This window comes from Glycine max, chromosome 19, assembly GCF_000004515.6.
Source record: "Glycine max cultivar Williams 82 chromosome 19, Glycine_max_v4.0, whole genome shotgun sequence".
Taxonomy (NCBI): Eukaryota; Viridiplantae; Streptophyta; class Magnoliopsida; order Fabales; family Fabaceae; genus Glycine; species Glycine max.
The window spans coordinates 45,452,421-45,465,036 of record NC_038255.2 but is presented as its reverse complement, the minus strand read 5'-3'; the positions used below and the strand labels follow the sequence as shown (position 1 = coordinate 45,465,036).

The window sequence follows — 12,616 nt, the reverse complement described above, 5'->3', positions numbered from 1 at the left end:
GAAAGAGATTTATGAGTGTGATTAATATTGGTTTAGGACGTGTAAAGTTCTATCTACCAAAATTACAAAAATATGTAAAGTAGACCCGGACCCGGATTCAATCATAGCAAGAAAAGAAAAAAAAGAAAAGCATACCGATTCTGTTTAATGACGTGAATGCGAGAATTGGAAAGATCAAAGGATGTAATATTTGTCAAAAAGGTTAGAGAAGGTGCCGCCACTACTCGTCCAACTTTGCCTTACACCTCACGTCTTGTTGAGGAATACTCTAAGACTAATACTTAACCTGCGTGCTCTTCTGTCTCGGCGTCCAAGGTCCACTACAGCCTAATACCCTTTCTGCCCACTTCACATCCACAAAGCGTTTACCTCAACCATGTCTGTATGGACTCACACTCATTTATTCATTTATCCGTCAAATCCTCACTCAGTCTCTTCTGTTCTAACTTCAAAACAACGTTAAAAGTTATATGTAAGACTTTGTAATTTTTTTGTTTAAAAATTATAATTACAGCTTTGCTATTAGTTACCAATGCTTTTTGTGCAAATGCAAATAAAAAACAGGATGTTATCAGATTAAAACAAATTGAATGTATGACGGAAATCACGGCAAGGCATATAAAGTTGATGTACCATGTTCATAGGTGGTTTATGGTACCATTCCCTCGACATACTGTTGAGTGTTAACCTCCATTTTAACTACGATAACATCCAAATTATCAACCTTTGACATCAATTGTTCCCTCGCTATATATTTATTCTCTTCTATTTGCCTTAGTAGCACATACTTCACTCAGGCCTTCATCAATTTTTGTAAAATAATTATAGTTTGATACATCACTCTAAAAATACAATTCAATATGCTTTATAACCATGCTCATTTTAAATTTATGTTCAAAATAACTTTGGTAGGTATATGTGTAGAAAGTCTTCTGAGGGCGAGCCCTGGTGCAGTGGTAAAGTTGTGCCTTGGTGACTTGTTGGTCATGGGTTCGAATCCGGAAACAGCCTCTTTGCATATGCAAGGGTAAGGTTGCGTACAACATCCCTCCCTCATACCTTCGCATAGCGAAGAGCCTCTGGACAATGGGGTACGAAGTTTTTTTTATGTGTAGAAAGCCTTCTCAAATTTCTGAGTTCTGAATGTTTGCATAATTGCTCTTTAATCTCATCAGAAAAATTGCAAATTATAGCTCTCCTTTCCCAAACATTTACCCTCAATATGCAATCAAAGTCCAACTTGAGTTTTTCTTTTTTGGTGTCAATTGCATTGTCACTTGTCACCTCTCTGTTTTTCCTCTTTTGATCATGAAAATTTTAAGGTTCTAGATATGTTTTTAGCAAGGAGGAAGAAGGGAAGTATATCAACATTACAATTTCTTTTTTGGTAAAATGGTTCTTGTGACTAGGTTAATTACGTATCACATGTACAAGTGGGCCAATGTATAGGAGCCAACAAGGTATTTAACATGCCACGTGAAACGTATTTGACATGATGTCATTAGTTGACTAAGACTATTGGATTAACTTGACCAAAAATATTTAATTTTGGAGACTATTTTAGAATTTCAATAATTGAAGGGACTAAGTTGATGGACAATAGCATACAATTTTAGGGTCTATTTTAGAGGATTGAATTAACAAGGTCCTACAATTTTAGATACTTAAATGAAAATTTCCACACACATGAGTCAATGTAAAAGTCAATATGGTAATTAATATTTGATATTATTATTTAAGTGAGAGTGATAATTGGGCCGGGTTAACTTATGGTCAATCATTTAAAAAACTATTTTAGATTTTCAACATTTTAAAGAACTAAATTTGCAACATCTACACTTCAAATATCAAAATAATAACACCAACAAAAAAATACATCAAAATAATAATTTATTCCATATATTACTTTTTAAGCACGGAAGCACTATGCACTTTAATCTTTCCCGCTAGAATGCAGGAAACGAGAGACTACAACATAATAACTTAAAGATATATTATTTTCTGTTCTATATATATAAAAAATAATGAGTTTTTTTTTCTTTAACTCTTAAATGCAAGAAATATATGATCTTTTTTATTTTTTTATAATTATATTATTGATATGAAATATCAATTGACACTGTTACACATGTGATTTTTAACGACATTTTATGTTTAACACTTGGTATACATTATACTTTACATTTGATAAAATATCATGAAAATGTATTTTAATATTTATTTATATTTGTAATATTTTTAAAATATTGTCAGAAGTTTTTATTAATATTTTATTAAGTAATAGGCAAAACAGTATTGCTAAATGTTACATGTATAGTAATGCGACTTTGTGGATGACTCGTTTCTACGAAGAATTTAATTAATCACTTTTAGTGGGTATTTATCTGTTAATTTCATCATTTTATTTTATTAAGTCCAATACTATTAAGACCAACTTTGTTGGTATATAATTACTTTTAAATGTATAATTATTAACTTTTTTATACTCTTCATTTATTATAAATTAAATTCTATTAATGAGATATCCGTTCATTTCTTATCAAAGTAGATACATCTATTGACTATTAACAATTTAAGTCATGTTGATTGGTAGAAAAAAATTATTCCTGTTTTTTCATCCGTCAAATTTTTTCTCCTTGAATCATTAGTATTGTCATTAAATACAATTATAACTTAAACTATTTAATTTTATGAGTATTTTTTAATAAAGTTTAAATTTATAATATTATTGTTTAAAATTAAACAATTTAATGATTTATATTAATCTTGACAAATATTTGTTTTTCATATGTAACATCAGCGGTAACGTAGTCGACCTCCTTTGCTCAAAATTTAGCGATTATTTAATATATCAAGCGGTGCATACTGGTCCTTTATTGAGAGTTTTCCGCACCTGCATACTAGATTGCTTTTACAAGTTGGATGATTTGCCAAAGTTAGAGTTACATGTTTGAATTTTGAATCACAAGAATTCTTTTAAATAACTAATTATCATTTATAATTGAGGATAATTGTGTGTATTTTTTTTAAACTCAGGATATATTTTGGACCCTAACTAAATATTAGAGACTAATCTTTTGAGCTGGTATATATTTTTCAACAGATTATTTCATATATATATATATATATTTGATAATCAAACTCCTTACTCCTAGTCCTGAATACATAACAAATATAACTACCCAGTCATGTCACATGGAGTATAATACATACTACCAATTATTAACGACGGTTTGAGATCAATAACGACAATAATGGATACATTATGACATTTGCAAAACAGTTGTCAGTTATTATACGAACACAGTGATATACAGTAATTTTGATAATTCGGACAGTGCATGGCTCCACTGAAAAAACAAAAGAGCATTTTGATGGCAATATCCGCACGATATGATGGTAGCACTGGTATAAATGAGGACGGTAATGATAATGGTCATGACGTCCATATAAATGAGGATATACAATCATTTTGACAAATTAAATCTTTAACTTAGCTTTGTCAGAGTGTTTTTCGGCGCATATTTAACTTTATAATAAAGTTGGATTACATAGAAGCATAAAATTTGATTAATAAATATTTTTTATTCTAAATGATAATTAGTAGGAATATATATATATATATATATATAAAAGAAAAATATAAATATAATAAGTAATATAATATAATAAAGAAAGAGACAACAAATATATAAGTGTCAATCACATGTCTAGAGTTAGACATGAGTATATGAAAATAAATCCAGAGACAGTCTGCTTAATACTTTTAATGTGTGAATCAAGAGGATTAAAATTAGTTAAAATGCTTTTCTATTTAAACGCGGACGTATTTGGACTCATGGGTCCATTTAATTAATATTTTTTTATTATAATATTGGTATGAAGTAGTTTTATTAGATATAACAAGTTAAAATATTTATGGGTTTAAATCAATTTATTATTCAATCCAACTCAAATATATTGGGTTGATATTCTAAAATATTAGGATCAAATTCGACCCAACATAATAAAAACCTAATTATGAACTTATTGAATAATGAATTTTATTTTCTTAAATCCGACCAAACATAATTAAAATCTGATTATTGGGTTGACATTCTAAAGTATACATTTTCTTGTATTTTTCATTAAATCTTATGGTGGATATTTTTTTAAAATTCATAGTTTTAATCATTTTGTTTATTTTTTTTACAATTTTTATTTATTATTTTTTATTATTGTGGTGGCATAAAAATTCATTAACTCCGCTAGCTAAGTTAGTTGGACAAAAATAAAATAAAATCACAACACGTTTAATAAACGCGCTAGCCCAGTATATTTTATTTAAACACAAACCAAAATAGATCAGATTGACTCATACCCCCTTTTATATTTGATGTTAAGAGATATCTACTGGAAGGAATACCGAGAACAATCACTAATACTTTTTTTAATACTTATTGAAATTCACAAAAAATTATTAATTTGGATGAGTCTCAATTTTCATTTAATTTAATTGTTCTCTCTCTTTATTTAGAAATAAAACCTATCAAAATTGATAATTAAAAAAAAACAATCATAGATGAAATATTAGAAAGAAAATATAAGAAAAATTGTCGCTAGCATTCATTCGTTGACTAATTATTACTTAAATAAATGTGAGATAATTTGCCGTGATAAAAGAGATGTTTACACTGTTGTGGCCTTTATAAAATATTACTCTATTTATAATATTCAATAGTTGATTTTTGTGACGTAGAAATTATTTCATAGCAAATAACATTATTTTCTTAAGATAAGTTAATGGTAATTTGAATTCTAAACATTAACTTTTCCAATGCGCAAATGGTGTTTTATATCCAAACATGAAAGAATGCTAACCAGTGTTTTAGAGCATTGAATAAAAAATATCTAATAAAAATACACAATGTTTATTTGGACAGTAAAAAGTATTCATGGGACATAGCAAATTAGTACACTGAATGACAAGATTCTTGTGATAGAATTTGCAACGACCCACACAGTTTGGTAACCATACGTACAGAAAAATTGCATGGTGACCCTGCCGGAAGATTGCTTGACATTGTGGGTTAGACCTATCTGATACACGTTCTTATCTAAACACATTATCATATATGTTATGCAGTTAATCTCTCTCTCAATTCCCCCGACCAGTACACGCCATATGAATGAGTTAAAAGAAACAAAAATAGAGTTGGTTGAAAATTTCAATCTACCAAATTAAACCGAATATATAACGATACAAAGCCTTTAGGGATCTTATCTATTACCACAGGTCCTTGATGATCTCTCCTTCACATGCGCATATGTTATGATGAACACGTCAGAGCAGAAAATGATCGAGAAACTCTCCAAAGCGACCCCCGCCGGCTGTATTAGAATTTATGCAAGTGCTTACTGCGTTTTGAAACAAAAAGGCTACTATAGAATATAGACATATACAACGGTTGCATATATATATAAGTAAAACTTACCGTCATGGACAGACCCAATAACATGTATGGCAAATGTTAAAAGTAATTAAACGTAACTGTGCATATATATTGATTAATAATTAAATTATAGTACGTCTGCTACTTTTTTTTATAAGAAAATAAAGTCTATATATAAGAATTTCATAAAAAAATTTAAAGGGTGGCCGATCGAGGCTCAGGCCTGTCCCTTTAGAACCGTCAATGTTTACAGTTCATTTCCATGGCCATATCTAAACTTGACCAACTTTTTATGATCTTAATTTCCCTTTTCTTTTTTAAATGTTATTCAGCCTTATAACTTATAAGAAAAGCATTTTTGGTTTAGTTCAGATCATTTTTTAGCTTTATAAGAATAAGAATTTTTAAATTGAGATATTTATTTGATTTCTAAATAGAAACTAAGTTTATGGATTCTTATAATTAAAGAAGTTGAATGAGGATGTTTTTAGAAGAGAAATTTAAGTTAATTTTAATTTCTTAGAAAAAAATGACTTATTTTACTTCTTTTTTTGTATTAGTTTTCTTCTCTTGCAAGTAAGTCTTGTTCAATTTGGCAACAAACAAGTGTGCAAAAACAATGTACAAGTAATAATAAAAAAAAAGATATAAAGTTGATCTGGGGGAGGAAAGAAGGAGGGAGAGATACATTTCTAATAAAATAAACAAATTAATGTTTGCCGATTAAAAAACAACTTTCAAAAGTACCTGATTAACAACTTAGTCCGCTCAAAAAAAAAAAAAATTATCCGTTAGGAGTAACATTTTTCTAGGTAAAGTTGAGAAATGCTCTTTCAATTTCTAGAGGATAGCATCTTTATTATAATTTAACGTTGTGATAAAGTCCATAGAAATGACACTGTTCTCTGTTGTTTTGCTCCTTCAAATGTGCATTTCACACAAGCCTCTAAATATAGATCATAGGATGTCAAGATGTATTATATTGAAATTTAGATTTCTCTGAAAACTTGATCTATGAAGCTTTTGGATCATTTACTATGGTAGACTGGTAAATAAAAGAACAATCATAAAAGTAAAATTGAGGCCGGCTGTGCAAATTGAGAAAGAATACTCACAAACAGTTACCTAGTTTACAACTTTTAGATCGAGAAAAAGAATTTGTCAAGAAACATTAATGGTCAAACAATAGCAAATTAAAATGAATGCATCAGTGCAACTCTAGACAAAGTCTTAGGCAGGACCAAACTTTTAACCTGAAGTAATTCAGGATATGGCACGAATAATAAAATATATTATCATATTATTGTCAAATTTCATACTTTTTTAAACATATTGGGATGCATATATATATTGAAGAGGGCGATGCATATATATGAACCATTTCTTTATTTTGTATTGTTTTCTCCTTCATCGTGTATTTTCTGATGTATTTTGCAAGAATAATCCTTTCATTATCTTTGCAGTTTGAGGGGCTTCTTTTGTACTTATATTTGTAATTAACATATCTGATTTTTAAATTGTAAAAACAAAGGTGCTATTTCCAATCGAGAATTCAAGATCTATATCTTTTTAATAATGTCATCTCTCGTTTTAGAAAATAAAAACTGAGGTTTTAATGCCCTTTTTTACTTTAAATGTTTATTTTAAGAAAGTCAAATTGACTCATATTATATTATTGCACTATATAATATTGTGCCGCTTATGATTTGGGTTCAATTGACTCACACCGTATGAATATTAATATGTTTATTAAACATTCAAACATAATTAAACTGGTAGAAACGTTTGTCAAGATTTAAAGAAGACTTTCAATACTAATAAATATTCTCATTTAACGGTTAAAACTTATAATTGATAATTATTATTTTACGCAACACATGTTTATCTTCGATCAAACAAAAATTCATGCTTAATTCATTAAATTTTTTTTAGCATATCCATGCCAGATGTATCGAATCTTCCATCTTATTTTGTTTTCAAAATTTTGCATGAATAAGCAGTGAATTACACACTCGTCGCTGTTATTTTCTAATTTAAATTTCATGTAATAATATTTTTTTAGGTTAAATTACATTTTTTGTCTCTTATTTTTAAATTAAGATATTTAATTTCTTAATAGAAATTTTTAAAACAAGTAATTTTAGTTATTATGACAATTGATCAGTTTATTTAAATTTATTTGAAAAAATAAAAAAAAACTAAATATATTGATATAAAAATAAAAGATTAAAAATATAAATATAAAATTATATAAAGAATAAAATTATAATTTAACCTATTTGTTATTAATTAATAGAAAGTGACAGGACGTGAATGAAGGAAAGATTAGTGTTTTTTACAGTAAGTTGCGGAGTTATGTTGAGGTAGAAATTTGAACGCATTGGGAAAGAATGTGTAGGAAGGAAGTCCGTGGCCAAATTCCAAGGTTTGTTCCGTTCTACTAATTCTCTCTTGCAGCTAGAAGGTCTTTCATTCCCTTCCTCTTTATCATCATCAGTGATTGTCAGCCAGTTGGCCCGGATCAGCTTCTGCTTTTGTAATCTTTGTCTTTGCCAAGCTGGGAAGAAAGAGAGTAAGTTGGAACAGCTCACCCACAAAGTGTCCAATAATATTTGTTTAGCAATCCAGAAAAGATTGAAGGAGACAGCTATTACTAATTTTACAGATAAAAGAAAAAGAAAATACAAAGAATTGTCTGATTTCATACAAAATATTAAAATATCATCTAGTTATAATTATATTTTTTACATTATTATTGAATTACATATTCTTATACTTATATGATGATAAGCTTTTGGTACAAATTACATTAATTCTAAAATAATAATCTTACTCAAATTAAATAATTGAATAATAAAGTTTTTATTATCACTATTTTTATTTGTAAGAGTTAAAACTAGTATCAACATATTTACAATAACTTATATACTCAATTAATTAAGTTAAATTTAATCGATTTTTTTTAATAAATTGAAAGAAGTTGATATTATATAATAAGTTTATTCATCTTTTAATAATGAAAACAAAAGTTAACTTTTTTATAGAGATTATAAATATTTTATTAAAAATAATCTTACTCAAATAATTAAAAGAAATAAGATTTACTATATAAATATAACATAATTATATACTCATTTAAAAGTACTGTTAAACTAAAATAATTCAATATGAATTGATCTAGATACTTAACTAATACAATATTTAGAATGATTGTTATAGAAATTAAATTTGTTTGTTTTTATTTGAACGTTGGTGGTATTTGATTATTAATTTAGGAATAGAAAGTAAATATGTTGGGTCCATAAAGGCAAAGGGGGTTTGACGCTAGAAAAGGGGAAACCCAACCCAGATAACATAAGAAGCGCACTCGCAACAGGGGAAGGAAGCAGAGCACTGCAGCCTCATCATTTCAAGGCCAACACAAAGCAGAGAAAGCAAAAAAAAAAAAGAGAGGGTTAGAGAGATAATAAAGTGAAGGAAGAAGAAAGGGTTTGTTTGTGTGAAAGAAAGGATGCAGAGTGAGAACCAGAACAACCAGCTGGTAGTGCAGAATTCGGGGAGCCTGAGCTTCAGCAGCCATTTGTCGAAGGAAGATGAAGAGATTTCACGGTCTGCTCTCTCCACCTTCAGGGCAAAGGAGGAAGAGATTGAAAGGAAGAAGATGGAGGTCAGAGAAAAGGTTCAGCTTCAGCTTGGTCGTGTCGAAGAAGAAACTAAGCGTCTTGCAACCATTCGTGAGGTATCTCTCTCTCTCACTTCCATTTCTCATTTTCACTTAACAGGAAAACCCTTTTTTTTTTAATATAAAAAAAAGCTCCTGCTGGAAACAACGTTGGTATTTTTTTTTGTGAAATTTTATTTAATTAAATCGGGTTATCATGTAACAAGGGGAATACCAGAGGTTTAGAGCACATCTACAGCACTTGAATATGTCCGATCTGTGGTTTTTTTCTCGACAAAGTGAATTTGCAGCCCCCAAAACATTTTCCTTTTATTTTCCGTTGGGTTTTTTGAGGAAAATATTTCAAAATTTGAACTTTCATGTTCCCTTGAATATATTCTTTTCAGAAAGCAGTGTCGGGCTAAGAACCTAATAATTCATATACTTCCTTTCTAGAATTTATTTGGCACCTAGGATTTTAAATATCTGTTGTTAGAAAACAATATATCAAATATCACGTATATTTCTTTGGCCTTACAATTTTAAAATTTTTGTTTTAAATAAACAACTGGCCATGATTCATGCTGAAACTTGTTATACATATTTATGTAGCGTGTGTGTGTATACAATTTTGTCATTTATACTCAAATTGATATGTAATTGAATAATCCCAAACTTATTCTATTTGAGGAATATCAGGAGCTTGAAGCCCTGGCAGATCCAATGAGGAAAGAAGTTGCGCTTGTTCGAAAAAGAATTGATTCCGTAAACAAAGAATTAAAGCCACTGGGTCATACTTGCCAGAAGAAGGTGAAGTTTATTGAATTTCACAGAAAACCATCAATACTCGGTTGAATAACATGTTATAAAGTGCCGAATTATACGGACCATGACATGTTATTGGGGACACAATTGAAATTGGGATTTTGATGCATTTCAGGAGAAAGAATACAAAGACGCCCTTGAAGCTTTTAATGAAAAGAACAGGGAAAAAGTACAGCTAATCACCAAGTTAATGGAGGTTAGTTAGTCTCATGCTCAATCATGGTTGTGAATGATTTGAATTTAAATACATTTACTTTCCTTATTCTAATATGTGGGATATTGTTATTATTTTCTTCAGTTGGTGAGTGAAAGTGAAAGATTGAGGATGAAGAAGCTGGAGGAGCTGAGTAAGAACATAGATTCGATACAATGATTTAGCCAAACTGCTAATGACTCCTGATTAGCCTTGTGTGGTATATTAAAGATGATGACATAGTATATTTTATATGTATGGGTGTTTTGTTTTGTGCTTGTGTAATTTTGTGGTGTTGATGTTTGTTTAACTAGCATTTGATGGGACAATCAGCTAATTTAGGAGGGCTATATACCCTACAAACAGGCAGGCTTGTAACTAAACACTTGCGTTTTGTTGTCATTTTTTCTCCCTTCAATTCACTTTTCTTTGCTTTGTTCTCTTATAATTTAATTTATTGATGTAATTTGAATTTTGTTGCCACGAAGGATGGTTCCAACAAAGTCCTGGTGTGTTTATGATTTTAGTTCAATGATTTACCATTACAATTATAATTGAGTATAAAATTATATTATATACTTCACACAATCGATCCATCAGTTCAGTGCTCTTGGAGAAATATTTCTAATGGAATTGAATATGCCATGTTTTATTACCTTTACAAATTAGACTCAATTATCCGTTGTGATTTCTCACGGGAAACGTTTCTTCTCATTTATGGTTCAAAGCTCTTCTCATTAGTCATTTACACTTAAAAAGGATTTTTAACATGATCTATAGTTTTTTCATCTTGGATTCTTTTAAACCATGGACAGTGAGTTAGTAAATACGGATTAAACTTTATTGTGATTTGTTGGGACATCAATTCCCACTTTCCATATTTTCATCTGTGCAAATCACGCCTTGTCATCCTAAATTCCGTTCGCAGCAATGATAAATTGATAATTAATAGGGCTGAAGCATGACCTAATGACGTGGAGACTTATTATACATTCTTTGCCTATGGGAAGTTGGGGGAGGTGGGGTTAGCTTGAACAATTATTAACGTACAAAAAATCAAAAATTATATTTTTGTACTGTGAAATGCGATTTGGCCATGGGTACTATTGTACTAACATCATTGAATATTATGGATTTTGCTAATCAATTTGGTTTCTTGAATATTATCCTCTATCTTAAATAGTTCTTAAAAAATAAAATTATATAAGTACTATCGTTGAATGTGATTGAAATATCTAAATTAATTTCGGTTACTAATTCTATATCGAATGAGTGTCTTTGATAAATAGGTTAATTTTGGGCTTATTCCAAGCCGTCACAAAATAATATTTAACCAAAAATAACCGTCACTGGTAATCACCGTGTAGTGTTCATTGCCATTGGAACTTATAGTAGTTAATATTCATGAAGGCTTTAGAAAGATTGCGTACAGGAATAGTATAAACGGTAAAACATGCCCAAATTGTTGTGTTTTACCACAAATGAATAAGCCACGCCCTGTGACGCGCTTCTTAAAAGCATCCGAAGAAAAGGGGAGACGTGTTGTGTGGATATGGGAATTCGTACAAATTATCTTTCTATCCGTATCCCTTGATCACAGCAGCACCTAACTCTGACAGTATCTTAGATTACGTTAACAAATTGTGGTTTATTATATTATAATCAAATAATATTGAATTTTTTTAATTTGAATCTTATTAATAAAAAAGGTAATTGAAAGAAAATAATTTTATTAAAACAATCAATTAAGTTCTCAAATACAGATTAATAATCAACCAAATCGATCAATATTTTAAATTAATAACATAATTAAAAAAATAATCAAATAATGAGAGGAAACTTCAGGTTTGAGGTTATAACTTACAACTTGACACAAATTAACCCTTAGCCAGGAGGATACACCTCAAAAGTAAGGGTCCAATAAAAAATAGTCGCGATTAATCTAAAAGTTATTCTGCAAAACATGAAGAATCAGTTTATAGCAGGGTACTGCAAATTCTCCAGCGTTGGAAGCTAGAAGCATCAAGGTACAGCAGCTCTTTACGGATTTTAGGTGGGAGATAGGGATGGCAATTTTTTTGTTTGGAAGTGGGCGTCAAAGTTAAAACATCACATAGTGGAAAGAAATTACCCGTAAAAATAATTCAACTTTCTAAAAACTTAATAACCAATAATGCATTAACTCCGTTTACGACAAAAACTTATAGTATTTGTATTTGTTTTAGTTTTCTACTTTTCTTTACAATAGTTAAAAGTTAACCCTTTTTCTTTTTTTCATGCATCATACTGAAGTTAGAACTTGTTAATATTACCTCATTCTACTATTCCAACTTATGTCTCACTATTAGACCAATCCTAGATGGCTTTACAATAATCAATCTTATTTAAATCAACAACATTCATAATATAATTAAAAGTTATATTTTTAATGATTTTATTTTAACATATAAAGCTTGAACTTAAATTTTTTTTTTTTTAAAAAAAAACTTTAATGTCTTTTTAGTC

General features: G+C 29.3%; 1 protein-coding gene across 1 annotated transcript; it reads left to right on the top strand.

The window, feature by feature from the left end:
• Positions 1-8,764: 8,764 nt before the first annotated feature.
• LOC100527015 (uncharacterized) lies at positions 8,765-10,636 on the top strand. Its single transcript, NM_001399868.1, has 4 exons — positions 8,765-9,171; positions 9,793-9,903; positions 10,034-10,114; positions 10,217-10,636. The coding sequence occupies exons 1-4, from the start codon at positions 8,944-8,946 to the stop codon at positions 10,289-10,291; spliced, it is 495 nt and encodes a 164-aa protein (NP_001386797.1). The 5' UTR covers positions 8,765-8,943; the 3' UTR covers positions 10,292-10,636.
• Positions 10,637-12,616: the final 1,980 nt, after the last annotated feature.